The 25821-nt window shown below is 35.8% G+C and overlaps 1 protein-coding gene and 1 pseudogene across 4 annotated transcripts in view; one reads left to right on the top strand and one right to left on the bottom strand.

Moving 5' to 3' along the window:
- The window catches only part of VPS41 (VPS41 subunit of HOPS complex), a 168449-nt gene that overhangs the window by 59427 nt on the left and 83201 nt on the right, over positions 1–25821 (bottom strand). For all 4 annotated transcript variants that reach the window (XM_039849427.1, XM_039849429.1, XM_039849428.1 and 1 more), the window contains 3 exons: positions 12480–12599; positions 11196–11342; positions 5435–5501 (listed from right to left, as the gene is read on the bottom strand). In XM_039849427.1, the coding sequence (XP_039705361.1) occupies positions 5435–5501; positions 11196–11342; positions 12480–12599 (334 nt within the window). The remainder of the gene's footprint in view (positions 1–5434; positions 5502–11195; positions 11343–12479; positions 12600–25821) is intronic.
- On the top strand, positions 10329–10437 carry LOC120592010 (uncharacterized; annotated as a pseudogene).

Below are 25821 nucleotides of genomic sequence, written 5' to 3'. Positions count from 1 at the left end.
GCACTCATGAAGCAACATCGAGGCAGAATGAATTTAGTGAGTAGCTTACAACACACTGCTTAGACAACAGAAAAGGTAATTATTAAAGACCTGCTGGGTCAAAATGCTCAAACCAAATAGTTATACTTTAACTTGTCGACAGGCTATTTTCAAAAAAAGACAAGTGTTGGTGAAGATGTGGAGAACGCGGAACGCTAGCATGCTGCTGGTACGAATGCAAGATGGTGCAGCTGCTATGGAAAACAATTTGGAAGTTACACAAAAAAATAAAAAATAGAACTACCATATGATCCAGCAATCCCACTTCTGGCTATATAACCAAAAGAATTGAAATCAGGATCTTGAAGAGACATTAGCATTCCCATGTTCACTGCAGCACTATTCACAATGGCCAAGATGTGGAAACAATCTAAATGTCCATCCACAGATAAAGAAAATGTGGTGTATACACACAATGAAACATTATTCAGCCTTAAAAAAGGAAGAAAATTCTGCAATATGCAACAATGAATCTTGATAACATTATGCTGAGTAAAATAAGCCAGTCACAGAAAGCTAAATACTGTATGATTTCACTGATAAGAGGTATCTAAAATAGTCAAATTCACAGAATCAAAGAGCGGAATGGTGGTTGCCAAGAGGTGAGGGGAGTGAAAAATGGAAAGTTGCTAATCAACAGGCATAAAGTTTGCTATATACGATGAGCAAACTGGTGATCTGTTGTACAATGCTGTACCTGTAGTTAACTATACTGTATTGTACACTTAAAAGTCTGTGAAGAGGGTGGATCTCATGTTAAAGGTTCTTAGCACAATAAAATAAAATTTAAAAATAAATAAATAACTTTAGAGACCTCAAAACCCCAAACTACCTTGATGCATCAACTATACTTAAGTCAACCTCTAAAAAATAGCAAACAAGAGTTTTTCTTCTTTTTTAAAGGATTAAAAGAATAGTATCACAGTCTGGATTTGGTTCCCTTTCCTTAGAACCAATTTCGACTTGACACCCATCCATGGCAACTATGTTTATTCCCTAACAATTCGGAGCAGTAACAAAGAAGGGCTCTTAATCCCAGGACAGAACAACAGGAAATACAAGTATTACTTCTCCATACGAGACACTTCTCTGAACCAAAATAAAAGAACAAATCTATTGCATTTCTATTTCATCTGGCTGTTTGAAGAAGAGGTGAGCAGACATTCCTGGTATATTAAAAGGGGTCTTTGGATTTTAGAGAATTTGCAAGCCTCTGTCCTTCTCATCAGTTCCTCTACCTGCAAACGAGGGCCGGGGTGAGATAGAGGAAATGAATGGAAAGAATGTATGGCACAGAGGTTATGAACAACAGCTTTGAAACTAGGCATACGAGTTCAAATGTTGCCTCCTTTGCTTATGAATGCAATCATCTTGAGCAGTTATTTGCTAAACCTTAGCTTCTTTACCTATAAAATGAGATAATAGCCTCTACCTCCTGGGATTATTGTAAAGATTAAATAAAATTGTGCTTGTAATGTATTTAGTGTGTGCTTGGTAGTTGTTCATATAAAGGAAATACAATATCTGTTCCCTCAGGTGATTCAAATTTCTTACCACTACTTATTACGGAAAAATATATTAATTCTACTTTCAACAACAAACGTTTGATTTTCTAGCACTAAGTGGGAAAGAGTTCTTACTTTGAGGAAGAATGGATAGAGGAAAAAAATATGTAATAAAGCAAGTATAGTAAAGTCTGAACTGCAGAATCTAGGAGGTGAATATATAGGTGCTCACTGCAAAGTTCTTTAATTTTTTGTATGTTCTAAATTTTTCATAATAAAATGTTAAGAAAAAATTCAATGCAGAACAAAAAATAGATTATAGAAGTCAAACTGAATTCATAACAGAACAAAAAACCAATTATAGCTAGATCCTTAAGCAAAAACACTTTGAAAAATACCAGAGCTGTCCTGATTCCTGGTTGAGACTAAGACTACGAGATGAACCATGTCATTTGCATGCACATAACAACTATCCCACTGCTGGAACCTGCATGTCTGGGTCAGAACAGTAGCAGGTGGTTGGAGAGACACCTGGATCTAAGAAAGACATTTATCGCACAGATATTCCATTCCCAGGTCACTGATTTCCCAATGAAGAGGCTGAAAATAGAATGATATGCTTAATTCGAAGAGTCACAGCATAAGATCAACTGACATCACTTAATTAAAGTGAAAAAGATGTCCTATCTTATCTCCTCCCTCTCTTTCTTCCTGGATCCTTTGTCATTTTATACATAGATTCCCACATAGTTTTTCTCTTGATTATTATTTATTTTTAAATAAACTTCTGTATAAAATCAAGACCAGGAACTCAATCATTAATTCCTTACACATTAAGTCATCAAGTCACCTGCCCCTGGAAGCAGACACCCAGAAAATGACATATACAGATATCAGCTTCATTTCCCAACGTCATAGCTCTCCAACTACCATTCCATAAAGGCCATGTAAAACTATGCTGAAAAGTGCCAGAGGATTAGGAAATCCTATGAGAACATAAGGTATACAAGTTAAGTTAAAGTAAGTAGGGCAGGCATGGACTACAATCTACTTTTAGCGATGTAATTCAGAAGAAATGACATCCAAAAAGCCTTATGTATAGAGAATGTCTTCATGGGTTGGTGACTAGAAAGTTGGCTTAATCTTTATTATCATTATTTTTCATTTACAAAAATAAATTAATATCCTACCGAGGTAATAACTTTGTGTTGTTTTGAGATTTTGACAAAAAAAGTAAGAGTTATAAACATTTGGCTTCTAAGAAATGTACAGCCACAGATACTTCTTTAATCTCAATGTTGTTTTCATCTCATTTACTAAAGAAGAGTGGATCATGCTGTTCAGCACTAAAGCAAATTGTAATCCAGACCTCCTAATATTTCTCTTTTCCTTTATCCTAGTCAAAGACTCTTATCTATACCACTTTGCCTCCTGCTGTGGAAATGGTTTATATTATTAAAGGTTTGCTCTCGAGAGGAAAAAAAAATGGTACTTAACCACTAACTGTAGTAGTAAAATGTCAGTAATGTGATATTGTTAGTACTCACACACGGTCTATTTCACATAAATTGCAATAGAGATGAACTACACTTTAATAATATGATCTCAGGGCTCCAGAGCCACTACTGGGCCAGCTATTAGCAGTCATGAAGCTGGCATGGGAGTTTACATGGTGATAATAACCACCATGATTCAGTGAGCACCTACCATCTCCAGACACTGTGTTATAGATATTACTTATGTCACGTCTTATTCTCACAACCATCTGCAAAGGTAAATATTATTACCTTCATTTTATAAGTGAGAAAAGCCTGGCTCAGGAAGGTGAAATAACCTTATTGAGAAGATTATATCTATTTTAACACCATGGTAGTTAGTAATATTTTAGTCAAATTGTTTACATTCCTAAGCCCCAATTTCCTTCATCTATAGAACAGACTACCTGCCCTTCAAAGCTATTGTGAGAGTGTAGTGAACTAATGCAGGTAAGGAACATAAGGCAATGTCCCATATCTAGTGTGTGAGATGACAACTGTCACATTTTTGTGTGTCCCTGGAAATTTTTATGTCTTTAAAAATCCCAAGAGTTCTTGCATTTTTAAAAAACAATCTGTATTTAAAATAGTCTAATACTTATCTCTCAGGATACTATGCATTGAGATATTCAGAAGTTTTTTTTCTGATGACAAGAGGGCAGCAGGAAAGAAGATAGAAATAATGAAATACTGATCTTTATTTTTGAGTTATCAGTCTTCTCTATTATCTTGTTCCTCAGTTTTTCTCAGTGTCATTGTATTCTGCATATAGCTATTCTGTTCATACTCTGAGCAATATGAACTATGTATTTATGTATCTTTCTAAGGCAAAAAGTTATTAAAGCTCTACCAATAAGTTTCAAGTACAAAATATCCCGGATTTAAATGCTATATCCATATTAGTCATGTGGGTAACATACACCTTTCTTGGTTTTCAGAAATATAGTCATGTATAAATCATTATCTCAGCTTCATTTTGTTACAATGACCCATCAAATTTATATTCCTCATCCATCATGCAAATGAGTAAATGAAATTTTCAGCTGACTTATAAATATCCCAAAACTTTTCTTGCCACACAACTGTTGTCTCCTATTGCTCTCAGTTCTAAATGATATAAAAATAGCTTTTACTGTATCTCTTTAATCGACAAAAGCCATTTAACTTTCATCCTTTCTACCTGAATAACTTTTGCATTGTTATGAAACTAAGTTATAGAGTAATGGTATGTCTTCTTTGGCATACTTCTCCTGAATAGTTCTTTCCCAGTCATTGATTCATTCAACACAATATTACTTAGCATCTACTATATCCCAGGCAGGCATTGTGCCAGGCCGAGATAAAGCACTGAGCAAAATCAGACTCAGCATGTAATCTGAAGGATGTTATAGTCTCATGGAAGAAACAGGAATGCACTGAATAATCACAAGATCCCTGCAACTGAAACAAGTGCCTGAAAGGGGGTGTGTTCCACATGCCTATAATAGGAGGATGTGACCTAGGTTGGAGGTCCAGTGGGCTTTCCCAGGAAAGCAATATTTGAGCTGAGGTATGTTTAAGGATGATTAAGGGTCAATGAAGTGAAGATGCAAGAAGGGCATTCTAGATAGAGGTGGAAGAAGGAGCATGCATAGGTGAAGAAGGCAGTGTAGCTGCAGCACAGAGACTAAAGAAAAGCTTGGCAGATGCTAGAGGAGCAGGTGAGGGATGACACAGACCCCTGTGGTCTTGCTGAAGAGTCTCATTTTTATCCAAAGAATAATGAGAAGGGACTGAAGGATAATGACATGATCTTATGTGTATTTTAAATGTAGTGGGGAGACTAGATTACAGTAATTTATAATGGAAGGAGATAAACCAGTTAGGAGACTGCTGCAGTGATCAAAAAAAAAAAAAAAGATTATGGCAGTTTGGACCAGACCAGTGACAGTGAAAATTAATATTAAGATACATGTTGACATGACTAGGTGTCAGTACTGTGCTATGAGCTGTACATGTATTAACTCTTGGAATTCTCATAAACAACATGTGGGAAAGGTATTCTTTTGCACATTTTATAGATAAGACTATTGAGGCATGTAGAAATTTGTCCAAAATCCAGGTGATAAACAACAGAACCAGAACCCACACCCATGGTTATGCAACTTCAAAGCCAACTAAAAAAAGTACTGTGCAAAAACTAGAAATACAATAAGAAAAAGGAGTCTCTATAGTGAAGTCCCAAAACTGAAAACAGAAGCTTCTTGACCTATTTTATCAAGGTCCCAAGTGATAAGGCCTGAAGAAGAATGGTCTCCGGTTTCCCCTTAACAAAATGGATTCTCTTTTGAAGTTTTACATTTATAGAAGGCATACCTATTTCAACATATCGACTTGGCAAGTCCCTCATCTCACTGGCATGCCGTTCCTTCACTGAACATACCTAGAAAATAAATTCACAGGTTATTTTATTCATTCGATGGAAAATCCTCCATAACATTTCATTCAATATGATACTTTCATTAAATTAGCCATTTGGAACTGAAGATGGAGTACATACAACACAATCTATCCAATGATTTAAAGGATAAAAATTAACTTCAAGGACATATAGCAACCATTACTTATATTCTTCCACGTTATTCTTCAATAAAGTCTCATACAAGGGCAAAGAAAGAAAGGTAACTATAATATAGTTTTAACAGGTTTCCAATGACCCATAAAGCTCTGGCAGAAGTACATATCCAAAAATGCCCAATGGCTAATTTGGGCAACATTCATATTAGGTCTTGTGTTTCTGATTACATATTAGTAATTTATTTCACTGTTGCTAAATCCTACTTTGCAAAAGTGGCACATGCTCTTCTTAAAGTATATTAATATAAATGTTATATAATTGAATCAGGGGTTGGTAAACTCCTGCCTGGCCCTGGCCTCTTTTTAAGGCCTATAAGTAAGACTAGTTTTTATACTCTTAAATCCTTGGAAAGAAGAGAGGGAGGGAAGGTGGGAGAAAGGGAAGGAAGGGAAGAAAAAAAATATTAAAAAGAAACAGTATATAGCCTGCTAAGTCTAAAATATTTAATACCAACCCTTTACAGAAAAAGTCTGCCAATCCCTATTTTAAATTACATGTATATAGTTAGGATAGATATACACATATACATATTATACACACACACACAGACATGTGTGTATTTATCACACACAAAACACACTACAAATATGTTAAGAATGGTTGTTTCAGAGTGATAAGACTATGGATATTTTCTATTTTCTTTGCTATATTTTCTAAAGTAAATACATTCTATTTAGTAATAAGGTACAACAAAAATTTACAGAAGTTCAGCCACTGAGATAAGACTGAATCTAAAGTTAAATATTGATTGGGCTTAATTTTTGTCAGGGATCAGGTTTTTTCCCCTTTCTTTCGATTGTATTTATTGCGTTCTGTTATAGCTGCCACACCCTAATAGCTACAATATAGAAAATTCTAAAATACAGAAAAACCTAAAGGAAAAAAAAACAAATATTATTCGCTGTCCTAAGAAAAGTGAACATCATTAACAATCTTTTTTAGCCTACTTTTATTAACCTAACAATTTACTACAACTAATTTAATATATTAAATGTTCTTCCACAATTCTTTAATGTCTTTATAGTATTTCATTACACGAGTGTTCTTTAATTTTCTTAATCCCCTTTAAGACATTAGATTTTTACTTCTATCTCTAACACAAGCAATAGGACAATAAATATAGTTAAATATAAAATGTTTAGACTTTTAGCCTTTTATTCCTAGAGGCAGAATTGACCGACCAATGGGTATATACAATGTTACAAGGTTTTGTTTGGTTTGTTGAATATACACATCCAAACTGCTGTCCAGCCACACAGTGACTGCATGAGAATACTCGCTTTCTCTAACATAGGGATTGAACCCGTGGCTGTGGAGATATAAGCATTTATTTAGAAGTGACCAACTATCTTCTCACTTGACTGCTTTCAGTCATTTGTTTCCTGTCCATCTCAGACAATTTCCTGTCCACTTCCTCCAATGTTCCCCAATTTCCTTCTCTTTTTGTTAGACTTTTGACATATGTTATTCACTCTTCTGTCCACACTTATTAGGGAAACTACTAAATTGTCTAACAGGCACTCTCCACAATGCCAAATGAATATTTTAATGTGCTAATAAAAGTACATGAGGAATAGTGTTTCAAAAGCTCTGAAGTATGATAACAGAACGTATGAGTGAGTGAGTGAGTGAGTGAGAGAGAGAGAGAGAGAGAGAGAGAGAGAGAGAGAGTGTGTGTGTGTGTGTGTGTGTGTAACATTAACTAGTACTCTTGAGTAACTTTAACTCTGGGCACCATTCCTATGTTAAGGGCTTTGTAAAATAGATATAGCTCTTTCCTTAGGAGGATTATGGTAGAGTAGGGGAAACACAATTAAATAAGATATTTTACTCAAGTGTGATGAGAAAGTACAGAAATACAGAGCGAGAGAATCTACTGACAGGAGAGGAAAGCTTTCTGGAAGAAGTGAACTTGTGCCAAGGCTGGACTGTGTCTCCGGCCCATGCCACAACCTCTCTGAAGACAAAGACACATGGCACTACTAGCAGTAGGGCGATGGCTCTACTCTACCCTTCTTAGTTCTATAGTCTGAGCTCTTATCCCAGCACCTGTCTCATAGATGGGTAGCAGCAGGTGTGTGAACAGCAAAGTGCTACTCTAAGCTCATGTCTTGCATAAAAGCAGATCAAGGAATTCAAGAGCCCTTTACACTGACAGGTAGATTCTCACCCATGAACACTAATTTGCATCATTCAACTTTCTCCTCCACTTCTCCATTTCTATATCTAATAGGCAACTCAAGTGGACATATACTAAAACAACTCCTGCTTTCTCTTCTAAGCATTCTTCATTGGCAGTCTTTCCCACTTCAGAAAAAGGCAGTTTCATTTTCCAGTTCCTCAAGTGAAAAAAAAAGACACTGTTGACTTCTCTCTTCTTATATGACACATCCAACCATGAACAAATATTATGGGGTCTACTTTCAAAATATATTCAGAATCTAACCATTCCTTATAAGTTGCACCAGCTGATCCAAGACACCATTTTAAACGGAGGTTATTGGAGTAGCCTCCTATCCAGTCTTCCCTCTTCCCTGCACCTTTGCTGTTTAACTCCATACAGCAACCAGAGCGATCCTTTTAAAATCCGAGTTAGACTACTGAACTAATTCCCTTTGCTGGCTTCCTAACTCACTCAGATTAAAACCCAAAGATTTCACAAAGGCCTGTGAACCCCTACATGATCTGTTCTACCACAACATACCCACATACATCTCTCCCTCTAGTGTCATCTTCTATCCCTCTCCTCCACACCTACTCTACCCACTCTGGAGGTGATAGTTTCCTTTATGTTCCACAAAGACACACCAATCACACTCTTGCCTCAAAGATTCCATCCTGGCTGCCCCCTCTGCTGATGTCCCCTCACCCACGTCTTCTCCCCAGATCTCTGCACAGATGACACACACTAGAGATGTCTTCCCTGGACTACCATATATTAAATGGCACCCACCTGACCCCTTTCCCCACTTTTCTGTTTAACTACTCCCCTTGATACTTATTACCATCAACATGGCATATTTACTTACTTGTCCATTTTCCCACTCTAGAATGTAAATTTACCCAGGAAAGGCATTCATCCATTTACTTATGTATCTGCAGCACTAGAACATTGCCTGGCACATTGCAGAAACTCGGTAAATATTGTCGCATGAATGAATGAATAAAAAATAAATTGGTTAGGTCTAATTGCACACTAAATTGCTCTCTGAGAGAAAAGCTTATGTCCTATCTTTTCTTACCTCCAGATTCACCACTGAGAAGTGCTCCACATCTTACTAATTGAGTCTAAAGAAGGGGAATCTCTAATAAAATGAAACATTCAACATGAAAAATCATGAGTTGGACTGTAATTTGGGCACAAAGTACTTTGGTTTCCCATGACTGCTGTAACAGATTACCACAAACTTGGGGGTTTAAAACGAAAGAAATTTATTCTTTCATAGTTTTGTAGGCTCAAAGTCTGAAATCAGTTTCACTGGGCCAAAACCAAGGTGTTGGTAGGACCGCACCCCTAGAAGCTCTAGAGGAGCATCTAGAATCCTTGCGTCCTCTAGCTTCTGGTAGCTGCCAGCATTCCCAGGCTACACACTCTCTGCCTCCGTGGTCACATTGTCTCCACCCTTTGGTGGTAGCTCTCCCTCTTTAAGGACACATGTGACTGCATTTATGGTCCACCCAGATAATGCAGGATAATCTCCCCTTTCAAGATCCTTATTTAATCACCTCTTTTGCCATATAAAGAAATGTTTACAGGTTGCAAGAATTAGGACTTGCTCTCTTTGGGGGCCATTATTCAGCCTAATAGAGAATGTATTTCTAGTAGCAATCAGTGAACATTTTACATGTCTCTACAGACTAATTTTTCCTGTCTTTCACCAAAAGAAAAGAAAATCACAACTTTAAAACAAAGAAAAAAGTCACTTGGTACATTTAAGAAATTTAAAAAATATCAAGAACGTTAAGTTTACTGGATGAGTCACCACACACATGGGATAGGGATACTGGGGAATCACTTCTTTTAATACTAGACTTTGGGGCAAGACTTCTTTCCTGTTATCGTTACTGTGAAGCAGGCCATGTTCATTTAACAAGTGAAAACAATTAGCATATGTTTAATTAAGAGAGAAAGAAAATAGAAACTGAATTCTATCAGGGTAAGGGCCAAGAGACCCTAACCTCAAGTTAACAATGCTCGTTTTGGTAAGAAGCGTTGCATTAATAATTTGTATGCTTTCCTTTTCCAGAGAAAAGTACATTTTAAATAGCCATGTCTCTTTCATGGCTTTTTTAGAATTTTATAACATAATAATGGCAGCTAATATTTATTAAACACAATATGTCAGATTCTATGTTAAGCTCCTAATACGAACTGCCTCATTTAAAACTCCACAAAACGTATGATGTGCGAATGATTTGTGCTCCCATTGTGCAGATGAGGAGAATAAGTCTTAGGGTCACATGGGAAGTAAATGGAGAAGCTGGAGTTGACTCCAAGTCTATGCAACTCCAAAGCCTAAGCTCTTCCAGAAATTAGATGACTGCCAGGTTACTTTCTCACACCACTTTTACTTCAGCTAATTTTTAGTTTATTTTGTTTAGGTTAATCTATATATTTTTAAACGGAAGCTTTTCTATGGCCATGCCACCCTGATCCCATCTGATCTCGGAAGCTAAGCAGGGTCGGGCCTGGTTAGTACTTGGATGGAAGACCACCTAGGAAGACCAGGTGCTGTAGGCGTAAAAAATAAAAAAAATTAGGATGGTAAGCTGACAAGGTCCTTGCAATCTGTGAGGTCAACCGAGGGTTGCCTTGCCTAAAAAATAAAAAATAAATAAAATAAATAAATGTAAGCAAATAACTTTTGGCTCTGAAGTATCTAATACAAGACAAGCACTGTTATGCATGAAATAAACATGAATGATCTTTGGGCCTCTTTTGTAAAATAGCTAAATTTCATGTAGTCAGGCACATAAAGGGCAGATAGTTATATGCCACAAAATAGTCTCAAGTCTTATGGATAATAAGTCTTGGCCTCTACTCCATCATATTATTACCAAGCAAGCAGGATGGTTTCATTTTATCCTTCTTTTTCTGCCATTAACTCTAATGAAGAAGCAAAGGGTCAGAGCTAAGGGATACGGAAAGAACAACTAAGATAGGAAAACCAGATGAAGCAATAAAACCAACCACATGTTCTATAAATAGCCAAGGCCAACTGGGTTACAGGAAATTAAAAAAAAAAAAATGATTAAAAAAGGGAACACAATTCCGAACATAGGAAACTTCACAATTTGTTTTGAATAGCACGGAAAAGAGACTATGTCTTAAAACTTATGCATATAAAAAGATTTGAGTGGTAAATGATTATCATGTGATAATAATATTCAAGTGAAAATATTTTGATTCTGAGAAGCAATTCAAGAACTCATATTCCTTTGGACCATCCTCAATGGATCTATACAACATGGACTTATTATAAAGACAAGCAAAACAACCTTGACAGAAGTCCCCCAGCCAATAATCAGTGTCACACTGTCCTTCCAGCAGAGGCTGCAGGGATACATATCTGGGCGAAGACTTATATCATCCCGAGGCACATTGGTGATTCTCTGCTTTGAGGTGATGTCAAAAATCTTCACACCCTGGAAAATAAAACAATATTAAGTATTCTCTACTCAGGAGAAGAAAAGTTAAGGAAAATTTATTAACAACCACCGCTACGCACCACCAATAACCAGCACTGCAAAATATTGACAGTGTATATTGAGCATGGCTGGGAGCCAGGCAAAGTAAAATGCTCCTACTCCACATGACCCTGTGAGAACCTAAAAAGCAAACTTTTATGCTTCTTTCTGGACAAAAGAGATTTTATTAGTAGATGGTATCAGTGGCTCAAATACAATATGCGTGTGAAATGTACAAATGTTGACAACTGCATTTCTAAAATGACAGACAAGTAACATTTCTAATTGTATTGTTCCACTACAAAAATGAAGTTTGTTTTTAGAAACACTATGAAACTGAAAATCCACTAATAAAACTACAACTGACATTTAAAGTACTCAAATGAAAACATCAAGCAAGCAGTTAACTAAAAATAAACCAAGAGGTCACAAGTTTGTTTATCTTTACTGTGACCCAGGAAAAGTAAGAAAATTCCTGAATAGCAAAGTAGGTTCTGAGAGATCGCTAGCATTTAAAACAAATAGAGCTAATTTACTAAGTTATACCTTGAAATTCCAAAAGAAATTCCTTATGTCAAAAAGACAATTTTTAAATTTTCTACTCGCTCTAATTCATACTGAATAAACTTGAAATAAGTGGAGCACCAAAAAATTACAACCTACTTTTTAAAAGGCAGACCTATTTTTTGCCTGTGATTATACTGGGAGTAAAAACGAAATCAACAATATCCTGCACTTGTTTCATATCAACTGTTACTTGCCCTTGGCTAATAGGCAAATGGTATTTTCAAGACCACATTCCCAATGCAGCCTTTCAATTATTAAGACGGCTTTTCATTTTCTTGGCTATTCTCCATGCCTCAGGTTTCTTCCTCTAAAATAGAGTCTATGACATGTTGGGAATTACTCTATTAGGAAAGCTAAGAGCAATCTAATTTCTTTAACCTTCTAGGTATGATATCAATCGCCGTTTGTTTGTATATTTTAGAAATGACCACTGCAGCAAGTAGCATCTTTCCCGTTATTACAGCCCTCTCAGTTTGGCTATTCTTTTGGCTCTAATGAAGCATTAGGAAGATGGAGATGTGCTTTTACCATATTATTGGCCCAAGCAATCAGATGGCCTCTCCACTTCACACTCCTTATGTTCCCTTCCCCTTCATGCAGAACAGAAGACTTCCATCTGCTCATCCAAGATCGTTCAAACAGTAGCAACTAGGGATAAAGATCATAAAAACAGAATTTCAGAAACCAAGAAGCATATATTACCATCCTTACTATTTTTGTTTGGCCACTGACCAAATGACAAATAAGTTATTCTCAACACTTTTTATGCAGACTTATGTTAATACATAATTTGCATTTTGGAAAGAATTTCCACTACATTTTATCCCTCCCAAAACACTATTTAAAAATGCATTTGAGTGTTGAAGTTACTATAAAGCCAAGCCACAAGATGGCACCAAAATACCAAAATTCACGGAAAATAATGCACATTGAGACAGTCAGAAGATTTGTATCACAGAATATTCTTCAAATGATGGTCCAGGAATTAACTTATTTTGTGAACTGGGAAATCAAAACCTCATAATTTCTTCTCTGAAAGTTAAGATATTAGTTATAGGTTAACCCACAATAATTAGAAGCAGTCTGTTTCTCATTTAACCCAAGAAAAATAATTTAACAATGACATTTAAGCAGTAATTAATGTCACAGAGAAATCTGCTTTAGGATTAAACTTCTTTAAAAAATTCAGAGTTGCTAGGTCTTTATTTTAAAGAGAAGATTCTAAATAAAAATATCTTCTGGATAAATTTTATTACCAAATATAACTGGTAAAAACCTCTATAACTGGTAAAAACCTCTATAACTGGTGAAGATATAGTCCTAGTAATTCATGAATTATGAAAGACACAATAAAATACTTTTTCTCGATATATCCAATTTAAATCCTTTAAGGTATTTATACAATAACAATTTAATATATACAAGATGTAATTTATACAATGTATAATGTATAATATAAAACTTCAGATATGTAATCCGGAAACATAAGTTTACCATTTAAAAGCGAATGCTGATGACAGACTCCGTAACAGAATTTTAAAAATCCCTATGATCAGAGTCGATTTCATTTTACCTTAAGATATTCCGTGTCCCTTTGCAGCCTCCCAAAAGGGAGAAAATAATAGAACAAAGGAAGTAAATTCACATTTTACATATATTTTTAAAATATCTTTCTCAATATTTGGGCTCCTATAGTCAGAAGGAGCACAATAAAGGAAAAAAAACACACCTAAAATTAAACAATTGTCTATTTTCACAAATAAGCAGAGTACGGGCATTTTTAAATGTCCTAAGTGTTTGAAGTTCTCTATTATCATTGGAAAAGAAAGGTGGACTCACACAGTCCATAGTGGAGACTGGACATAGGATTTTTACCGAACATATGGAGTCCTACCTTCCCATTAGTTAGATATAGGGTGTCCTCTACATTCTCAAAGCCCTTCTAACACACCTCATCCACTCTCAGTCCAGGTTCTAGGGAAGAAATCACTACCACGTCTCCCTGCTTCCAGTTAGACACCCTTAGGTCTGTCCTCTATGATTCAGCCTCTCATTAAGAACCAAGGAGGTCACAGAATGTGTTCAGTATTTTGTGATAGGGTGGGTTTAAAGTCAGGGAAAGGAGAAGACAGGCTGAGAATACACCTCCTGCTATACACTCCACTAAAGATAGGTCGCTAAAAACAACTGTATTAAACATAAGGAATTGTTAAGATCGAAATGTTTAAATTCCATCTGTGGCCTGGATCAGGTGGAAGTGATTGTGGACTGGGTCCAGAGGAAGCTCCACAACCACCTACTGGAAGGGATAGTGCGGCTAGATGGCCAGGAGGAAAGTGTGGTGGAGCATGGCATCAAGTTCCTCTCCCTCACCAATTCCCACCCAGAAATGACTGATGTAGTATTAAAAGGGAACAATTTGCACCTGTGTTAGAAAAATTAAATATGCCTCAAATTATAAATTAAAAATTCTGTAAAACATGATACAAGTAAGATTCCAGTAAAGGCCACGATTCAACTCACTACAAGAAAAAGCCTGCCTGGGTAGTAGTTCGTGGGGTAGATACCAGAATGCCACCCCCCCCCCGCCACACACACACTTAACATAGTGGGGACTGCAGGTCAGGGAGTCACCAGGAAAACCTCATTCAGGGTCACACAGGCTTTGGTCAGCATTGGTAGCTGATACCTGAGTAGCCACTCTTACTGTCACTTGGCAACACAGTTTAGAAGGAAAATAAGCATGCTAACAACTGGAAGGTGCCTATCAAGGGCAGTTGTGCCCATTCTGAGAGGTGGCAGTAACTGTACACACTTCGAGCTGCTTTAGTAAATATAGAAAGCAGACTTTAAAAAAAATATAGCACTTTCCTGGCTGCACCAATGATTACATTCTTTAGCAGCCATTTTTCCAACAGACAATCATGTTCCAATTTAGGCGAAAAAGAAAACATAAAACTCCCTTCTCTCACAATTGTCCAGAATAAAATATTTGGACAAGTTGTCACAAAATCTATGACAAATTCACAACAACTTCAACTCTAGATACTGAATATAGACTTCTCCCAGCAAATAGGCACTAATAAGAGAGAAAAAAAATTAGCAATATGGGAAAATTAACTATTTGAAAACAATATGAGTTATCTAGGGAATAAATCTCCTACTCCTGACTTCAAAGGAATGAGACAGTCATAAAACAGAGAATTTTAAAAATAATTCTTCTTGTCCTCATGTGACAACAAAATTAAGCAAGAAATTAGTAACAATGGATAAGAAAAACAAAACAAAAAAACTGAAATCAAAATAAGTAAATAGTCTCTATCCTAAGCACTTTGAACATGAGAACACAAATACTACAAACTTAAACTTTAAGGGAGGCAATCAAAATTGTAAACAAGGGAAAGTCCATAGCTCTAAAGGTTAATGAACAAAAACAGATGTGCAGGTACTAGCTATATGACAAAAACAAAAAATATTTTACTGAGGGATATAAAGAGACCTAAATAAACAGAAAGTTACATTACGTGCCTGGATAATAAGACTCAAAATTTTCACTGAAGAGCTTAAGTCCTACTAAGTTAACCTATGATTTTAATGCAAGCTCAAAGAAAATCTCAAAGGAATTATTTCTAGAACTTCTAAAATGCTATAAATTCATTTTAAAATATGTAAGAATAACAGGATTATTTTTTTTTAATTAAGCAATCTGGGAGTAAGGGATTGTGGATTTGCCCTGTCAGACAGTAAAACATTTTATAAAATTAACTCACAATAGTATAGCAATGGTCCTAGAACTGACAGATAAAGGAAGAAGAAAAGAAAGAACTGACAAAGATGAATCAAAATGATAAGGTCAGACGTTGGGGTGGGTGTGGTGGTATGTGTGTGTGCGCACGCGTGCGTGCACACAGGGAACAAGGCACCCTCAAACTACTGAACAGTAGTCCCACGACCTTTCTGGAGTATTCTTTAGCATTATGGACTCAAAGCTTTAAAAATGACTCCAGTAAGTCCACACCTAGAAATTCATTCTGAGAAATGATCAGACAAGTGAGTAAAGATGTATGTAAAGTTATTTATAACAGCCAGAAACAGACTAACAACCGGGGAATGACTGAATAAAATGTGGTAGAGTTAGACATATGAAGAATATATATCCATTTTTAAATGATTTTACATATGTATATTTATTAACATAAAGAGATGTCCAGGTCATATTAAATAAAACAGCAGATTGCAAAACAGTACTAAATATGATGATCTTTAAATAAAATAGGAATGTGTATCCATATACAAAGGTTTGAAGATACATCACAAAGTAATAATAATTAGTACTAGAAACAGGTGATAGATTTTATATTATAATTATTCTGCAGGAAATGTGAATTCTTTTTATAATGTTTATACATATGGGGACAAAAATCCATTCCTTATTTTTACAGTCAGGATAATTTAGGGGAATGGTTGAAACAAACAATAAAACAATATCAAAAATTCTCTGAAACTTAAGGAATGTTTGAGGTATGTTGAATATGTTTAGAATTCATATAAACTGTAACGATATTTTTAAAAAACATTAACTTTAGAAAATTGTTAATAAGTCTTCTTTCAATTCCAACCAAAATCCAAACTCACTCCCATCGAACCTTTCCGTTGTGGCTGGTGTGCTTTCGTAATGGGAGGAAGCTGAGGCCAGCTGGACCTTGGCCTCCCTTTGTCTCCTGCTCTAGCTACCAAGAAAACTTCCAGCAGAGGGCAGGAAAAAAAAGCAGCAGAGAACTCTCCTGAATTTAGTCCATTTCATGATAGTGTCCAAGTTTCCAGAGTTCTGTTCTAATAAATCTTGTGTACCCTGCTCTGATATGGAATCAAAGCCGCAAAGAAGCTTCTCTCTTAATATTTTTATAGTACAGAGGGCACACAACATTCTGTGCAACTGGATGCTCAAAAAAAAAAAGTTTGGGGGGGAGGCTAATATACTATCTTCTGTAAATGAAACAAATTTTAACTAACATATTACAATTTTAGAGATGATTCATGTTATTTTCTCATGCTTTTCAAAAAGCAGTAGTTTCAATCACTTCACCTTTATGTTTATTTACTATAGATTAGGAACATCATCATTTAAAGAACTTTTTCATTAAGTCAAATAATTTCCCCCTAATTTCTTGGTTCTGTATATTTTTTAGGGTCACGCTGGTTCTATCAGGGTATAACAAAACTGAGATTCATGTATTTTTCTTTCATCTTCCAGACTGCAAATGCATTGGGAAAAGAGACCATATCTTACACTTTGCTAGATACACAAGGTATAATAAATAGCAGATACTGAGTGGGTTTTCCTAGGTCTACTAGTGCTATTCTTTTCTTCATTGTCCATGCATACAATGTGTTTGCTACAGGAGGAACTATGTAATTCCCCAAAACCCTCCAGTTACTCAGCCATTCTATAGTTAGTGATGTCTAGTGCGTCCATATTCTAGACATTACTAGAATCTGCCCTAATCTCAAAAATTTAAAGAAGGTACTCTGTGACTATTCATATCATTAACATACACTCTTGCTTCGAGAAAGGGCTCACTTAATAATGACCCTACATCTTACCCCTGTCCTGAAATGTTGGTATATTTTTTTTTGCTCAATGCCAGAGGACATAATTTGTGCACAGATTGTCAAAAATTTGAAAACTACTTTTAAGGTTAATCTTCCCCTATTCAGTTTAGGTAACTGCAGTTCCTTTATTTCAGGGATGCCAAGTGGCCTCTCATTTGGCCTCAACAGTTTTATTTGAAATGTGTATACCTGCAGAAGGCTCTCTGGATCGCTGCAGCGCCCACGTCTCCCAACTGTCTTGCACCTAGCCTGCTCCTCTCTTCTAAGTTCTCTGCCTGGCCCTTGAAACATTTATTTCTGCCTTCCCTCTCCATTCCACTTTATTCTTTACTCATGAGTCCTATTTTCCAATCTATACATAGTATAAAACTTAAATGTCAGCTAGTAATTATGGCATCATTCCCATTACTGTCCTTTGAAACTCCCCAAATACAAGTCTGCTGTACATGCAGGATTTGATTTATAATATTTTGTAGGACATACAGTTTCATACAGGAGAAAGAAGAACCAGACAATCCACTCTCCATTTGCTTTTTTAATCCTTATCTATGGGAATTTCAAGCAGAAATACATTGTCTGTCAGGAATGCCAAGGAAAGTTCTGCTTCAGTGATTTAAGAAAAGATAACCTGCTTTTCTTACAAACATTTTACGCTAATTTAACTACCACAAAACTACCTGCCTGTATTTCACTGACATTTAATAAAATCCATTTCTTCCTTCTAGTCATAAAACTGCCTAGAGACCTACTGAGCACGAATGTTCTACAAAGCATTTTAGAGGGTTAGTCATCTAGTGAACTACCTTAAAAGCAGCTGGTTAATTTATTTGGTTCATCTTCCACATCCTGTAATATTGAATTGTCATTATCACAATACTGAGAGCAATTTAAGCTCAATGGGAGCTAAGTACATAGAGAAGAAAAACTGTTTCCAAAAGGTCTATTTTTTTGTTGTTGGAGAAAGTATTTTAGGGCTTTATTTCCCATAAATCCACATTCTGGCAGTCAGCACTCTCGGTACTTATATTTCAATAGAGGAGCCCTCACACTTTCAGCAATATATTTTATGCTCCTATGTTTTGTGCTGATAAATCTATCTAGTACTCTCCTACACTACCACATGGTAAGGATGCACATCCCAGAATCTCCCTTATATATCGAGATATAATAAAAGCCGTCGATTCTGGTCGCATAACACCCGTCATTACCCATCATACAATCTTCCCTGATGGAGGAAAGGGAACACTGGCCCCTTTTTAATCATCTTGTGATCTTTCAAGTATATAAATCACTGGACTCCTTCAGGCTTCCTAAACACTAGCAACAGTGCTTGCTCTGTAGCAGACAAGAGAGCAGGGCTGGAATATAAGGCTCTGAGCACATCGCAGACACCAGATATGTTCCTAGAGGAAGGACCGGGGGACTTGGAGGAAAAAAAGACTCCACAAAAGGTAAAACGCTCAATCAGGGAAGATGCTGGAGCTCAAGGTAATAGAGAAACAGAGAAATAAAAGCAAAACCCAGCATATTAGGACATGCCAAATAAGACTTTTCTCTGTAAAACCAGACAAAGGGAATAATGATGCAGAGGACTTGTCACAGGATTCACAAACCCAAGATTAGAAATGAAATTTTAAGTCAAGAAGGCAAGTGAGAAAAAATTAGTGAGCACAGAGAAGACCTGGGATGGTAACTGGCTGCTGACAGCAGACAGAAGGCTTGAATCCTGATGGAGGCAGGAGTGACCTGGAAGAAGCCAGGGAACAGATAGTGCCTTTGTCTTGCTTCTGGCTCTGGCTCAGTACCAAACTTTAAAACACACAGTTTTCCCAAACACCATCAAGAGAGATCATAAAATCTGTAGGAAAAAAAAAAGGGAATTTCCCAAATGTGGTTTTGCTTTAAATGCAATGGTTATTTTCTGGACAAATTATAATCCCTCAAAGTCTTTTTCCTAAAGGTAATGTAACAGGTTTAAAAGCAATTAAATACAGGGCGAATACTGCTACTATCAGATGACTGGCCACTTACTTCTAAGCAATATTTGAGTAAACACAGCACCAACACCACACAGGTTCTGGACAACCTCTAGCAGTTAATTAATCCTGTGAAAACTATGTAGACAAATAATGTTTTGAAATTTAAAAAACTCTATCAACATAAGGTAACAGTCAATTCAGTGACCAAGAAATCCAAGCTATGAGTTCAATGTGAACAAAAGAAGCTAAACACTAGAGCTGCCACTTAGGAATAGTTTCCTTCATATTAAAAACTAGTGATGACAGATAGATATGAATCTATGTATCTACCGTTCCACCTCCATGAGTTTAGGAATCAAATGAGGCCAGCATGCAAGGTAGGCTTCTATTTAAACTAGAAATCTGCAATTTCTACATATGCAAATTTACAACTGCAAATATGATTTTAGAAGTAAATGGGGGTATTTTAAAATAATTTTACCACTAAAAAAAATAAATTCCATTAAAGATCTCACAGACTTAATAGAGCTGGTCGTTCAAATATGTCAGTGTGCAGCTGTCTTGGGCTACATTTCCAGGTTGGACTGCTTCAGCAGCAGAGAGAAAACACAGAAGTCATCCACTGGGTAATTAAACTTTGATTAATGTTCTGTGTGATGGACAAATATCTCTAATTTTAACTACACATAATCTCAAGCATAGATGACTGCAGGGAGATCTCTGACCAGTGAGAATATGAAAAAGAAACACAAAATTGCTATGCCTTAGATAACAGAAAAAGTCACATGGCATGCAAAGGTTTATGTATTTGAACGAGCACTTCACTCAATTTAAAGAAAAGCAAAATGGGGGAGTCAGGACACTATCTGTAGAAGAAACCAAGTCGAATGAACCTGCCTTTAACTGGGTGCACTGGCCTGTCCTTGATAGCCTCTGTGGAAGTGGCAGGACTAATGATTTGGGGCAGATGCATATCTGTGTAGTAGCACATATTTGTCCTCTTTTATACACTTTAGTGTCTACTCTAAAGTCTCATTATGACTCCTATATAAGGCCTCCTAGGAACAAGAATAATTATTCCAGATTTCACCAAAATTGGAAAAAAGGCTATAGGCAAATAAAAAAGGCTATAGGCGGTAAGCAGCAATAATTTGCACTCAAACTGACAATAAATATCAAACAGACAGTCTTCACCATTCTGGCTTCCATGGTAATATTAAAAGCTGCCCCAAGCAAAGAATATAATCAAACAAATCACAAAGGAAGATATGTAAGTGGCTAGTAAATAAAAATGTTCAAAATCATCAATAATTAAAAGAAGTTACGAAATAGAATAATAAATTATCTTTGCATATCAAACTGGCAAATGAGATGTGGTGAAACAGGTACGTGTTCTGGCATGCAATTTTACTTGGCAGTATGTATCAGAAGCCTAAAACAAAATCATAATCTTTGACTCAATAATTCCAATCCTAGGAATCGGTTCTGGGAAAACATTCAGAACCACAGACAAAAGTTTATGCCCAAAGATTTCTAGCTTCCTTACAGTATGATTTATGATAACCAAACACTGGATACAATCCATAGGTCCCATAATATGAAAGGGTTAAGAAAATTAAATAGACCCATAGGATGGAATATTATGTAACCATTAAAGAATATCTAGGTTAAGAAAAGACTTCAATAATGTAGGGGATTTCATATAATTTATAATAGTAAGTTAAAAAGAGACCCAAAGAGTTAAGATTATTTTATATATCCTTTTATTGTTATAAAAGGAATGCATGTTTACTACAAAAAAAAAAAATGCAGAAAATAAAAGCCAGTGAAAGCCAGAAAGAACACTCTTAATACTGCACAGACATTGTTAATAACATATTAATATTGTTAATACTTTGCTGTATAATCTTCCATGAATATTGCTACATACATACACAGATTATAGTTCTACAAAAAATTAATATAAAATAAAATCAGACCCATCACATATTTTTGTAAAGTACCTCAACAGAAGCAATCTAGCTACGTTGGGCATCTGAATTGTTCCAAATGAGAAAGAGGGAAGGTGACATCCAGGAACTGGCCTGGCGCTCAAGAGGTAGGCCCTGGTGTTCTCTGGATGGATATAATCAATTTCATAGAACACCAACGTCAGATAGGCTTAATGACCATGAAGGATCAGGACAAAAACAATATATCACTCCATAATCATGTCTGAATGCAGACAAAACATGAACATTTCCAAGCCACACAAATGACCAAACATCCCCCAATCCAGGCTAAAATAAAAGACTGCTGCTTCATCACCAATTACGTTTATAGCCTCGATTTAATCTTTCCTCTTCTAGATAAAATTTATTACAATACTCATCGGTAGAATTATTCTTGCTTCCTGACAGCATCCAATCTAGAGCACAGCCCTTCTTCCTTAGACCCTCCCAAATCACCTCATACCAGCTCAAACCCTATAATAACTTCTTTCCAACACCTTCTTCCTCATACCCGGTTAGTATGTTCCTGGTGATCTTTGGCTGCAGGGTAAGGCACAGCTAATTCACTGTTGTTAGACATTTAGTTTGCTCCAATTTTCACTGTTACATACATCAAAGAGGAATGTTGGCTGAAACTGAATTAGAAAATTGAAAGGCAACAGATAAAAGGGAGCAAAATCCAAAATGCTTAATGACAAAAGATTGCAAAATTACCCCCATGGTGATACATACACACACAGACATGTTTTTTCTTCTCAAAAGACTTGGAATACTCATTTTCCTACCAAATCGCCACTCGGATTAATGGTTTTATTGACTAACTGCTTTCTGCCAACAGCATACTACCTATCTTGTTTTTGGAAAGGTACTGCCATTCCTGAAACTCAGATGCTATGTATTCACAACACCCAACATAGACCCTGACACAAAGTTGTCTTCAAGATGCCAAAATTCCAGTGAAATGACTGTGACTTAGTTTGTGATGGTGACACCAATGTACAATGGCTAAAATTGTGAACCCCTGCTTTATATGTATAGCCTTATCTTTTTTTTAAAAAAAAAAAAACCTTCCAGTATTAATGACGGTCAACTGCTTTAAATCCAAGAAAACACGATAAGCATTCTGAACTAAGCGATGATTCTTGCACGGTCATTAACTATTCAAAATTCTTAAAGACAATCACAGCACTCTCAATATGCGAAGAAAGATATTTTCAGCAAGGAGCAGAGGGTTTGATTTCTCTAGAAAGATAGAAGGTTCAACATCGTAATTCAGGGAGAAGCTGCAATCCATTTGGAAACATTACATATGGAAAAGTTAGCTGAACTCATTAAAGAAAAAAGGATTCTATTTTCTCAAAAGGCTTTTGCTGAATATGAAACAACGGTAGCACTGAAGAAAATGAAGTTGCAATGGATCCATCTCAAAGACTGTGGGAGTTCAAAATATTGACACGAAAAAAGTAATTAATATTTGAGACAAATAAACTTAATTTTGAAAGCAATGAAGAATGCCTATTTTTGAGCCTAAGAATGATTTCTATTTTAAGCACTGGATTTCTTTTAGCTTCAGCCCATTCAGCACATACATAACCCACCTAAATACACTTTTACAGCCTAGCTTTTTTACAACTTAGTTCTACATACCTAAAAAATGACTGTGAAGGTTGCATTTGTGTTTTACTTTCTATTAATTGGTGGGTTTTAATCAATTTTGGTATATTTATAGCATGAAATGAAGTTTTTGAAATGGAACCAATTTATAATACAGTACCTAGAAGAAATTAGGGTATTTATTTACAATGGTTCAACATATAACCACTAGGACATAAAATTGGTGGTTGTCTGTAGAGCAATGTGTGAGAAAAGTCTGCATGTAGAAGGCTGCCTAAGATCAAGCAACTGACCTCACTTGTAGAAATATCATATTAGAGATCCACTGGACAGCAGACTGAAAGGGATAATTGATGTCAAGTCCCTTTTGACCCCAAGAACCCCAGTTCCAATCTGACCAGAAGATAAGCAAATGTATAAGGAAGCACCTCTACATTTCTATGTTTAGTGGTCACAGCGGCTCACTGCAGTCTAAAAAGATTCGCATTATTACGAAAAGCTGCTCTACTGAATCTTCTTCCAAAAAAGATCTAAATGCAATTTGTTGTTGCAAATAACCACTGGAAACTTAGAGAAGCTAGTTGATGCTACCACCTCTTTCTGGTAAAATCCACCACAAGCTTTCGGCCCTGAACAGTGAGAAGCTTTTCCTCATTTTATTCGCACAGATCCTTTCTTTGTTCGTTGAGTGACATTTTCTAGCTTACAAAGCAACCTGTCCCTGTGGCCAGGTCCCCTCATTTTATCCCACCACAATGCCAAACAGCTGACTATCTGATTTCTGAAAATGAACTCTGCTGCAAACAGCACTGCAACAATTTAATAATTTGTCAAAATAGTAGAACCAGTTATTATGAAATGTATTTCAGAGTTCAAAGGTAAAGGTCATAGGAAACTAAAGTGTATCTGCTGAGAGAAAGCTGAGCAATTAAAAAAAAAAAATACAGACAGGATCTACCTGGCAGACTTATTTCTAAAACAGAAACCTCATTGCTATGCTCATGTATTAGAATTCTTGCTACACAAGGTAGCAAAAAAAAAAAAAAAAAGAAAAATCCATTGGTACATGTGTTTCAAAGCTCTCTCCAATGGCACTTTTAAGATGTGTGCTTTCTCTTTTCCTTTTTTTTTCTGACATGCAAACAAAACAGAATTTAGAATAAGCTTTACATATGCTCATGTGTTAAGCAGGGGAGTCCATAAATTTAGCTATTGCATTTAACTACTAACGAGTTACCTTGAAAGCCTAAAATAAAAGTTTATACCAGACAGAATTAAAGCCTCTTCTTCCTAGTCCCTGGTGGATAAAAAGTTATCTCTGAAGACCAAAGAAGCTAGAACCTTTAAAGGAAATATCAACAAATGTGTCAAACTGTAGTTTCAGGCTTTTTATGCTGCACTGCTGTTTTACAAGGCTATTCTGAATTGTATGTTCTAATTACTTTTTAAACTGTTTTTAAAGAATTTAAAATTTTAATAAAATCAAAACTAAAATATTAAAATAGACATCTCTTTCAAATATTCTTAAGAAATAACATCATGAATATCTCGTTCTATTATTCCTATCACTTCTCTAGTCTCCGTGCCATGTTCACCATTGTTTACAGAAGTTGGCATATAATTCCAAGATTCATTTAGCTGTCAGTCTAGGGAAGATCAGTATTCTTGAGGGTTAAGAATGCCTGTACTTCACATTATATCTTCATCTGTCTAGTCTTTGCTCCGATTTTTTTTGAAGATTAAATTATTTCTTAAAGGCAGAAGGTCATAACCTCTCAGTTACATGATATTTGTCTTTATTTTCTTTTCCTCCTATGATGTGCCATCTGCTCTAAACAGAGAGGTCTTGGTATCTGCAATATACGATTGCTGCAAGGTTATCACCATTTGCTAAACGTTGGACTCTTCAAACTTGTTCTGCTTAGTTTATCGTACTAGCTGAAAACTACAGTTGCAATCATCAGAGTTTTGATTGGGCCAACATAATCTTTGTTTTTCTCATTTTTCAAAGGTCTAAAATGGTGCAACTCAGTTGCAAAAAAATAAATAAATAAATAAATAAGCAGCTCCTCTTTAAAAGCACCTAACACTTCAAGAAAAAAAATAATCATTTCGCAATAGTACTCCTTTCTTAATGTCACCTAAAAGCCCTTTTTTTAGTTTTTAAAATCAATAATACATTCCAAATCAAAAATATTTCCTGAAATATCTTCAATTAAATAAATCTATTTTACAACAAACAAAACACACTAATGCCAATACTCTACAGCTTAAGTGATCTTTAAAAATGCAGACCATGTACATAACAGAGGAAGAACTCTCTGGAGATTTCTGTACACCACATTAAGCTGGTGCACATTTTGAAAATCTCTATTTATTTAACTGTATTGAAGAGGTCACTATAGTTTATTGAATAAACACTCCTTTTCACTACTAACTAAATACATATTTACATAATAAACTTACAGAATCCAAAGTAACCAGTCAATAATCTGTATGTTTCAAGTCCCTGAACAGGGGACATATTTACATACCAATATTTCTTAAGCCTCTAACATAAGTAGGAGAAATTATCATGGCTTTTTAAAGGGAAAGAATGCCAAATCAAAATGCTTGAAATAATTTGCCTTCTAAAACTCTTGGAAGGAATACACAGGCATAAATCTTCATGAC

This window comes from Pteropus medius, unplaced genomic scaffold (assembly GCF_902729225.1).
Source record: "Pteropus medius unplaced genomic scaffold, Ma_sr-lr_union100, whole genome shotgun sequence".
In the NCBI taxonomy this organism is placed as follows: Eukaryota; Metazoa; Chordata; class Mammalia; order Chiroptera; family Pteropodidae; genus Pteropus; species Pteropus medius.
Note: the sequence above shows the minus strand (reverse complement) of the source record. Positions and strands in the feature narration are given on the sequence as shown.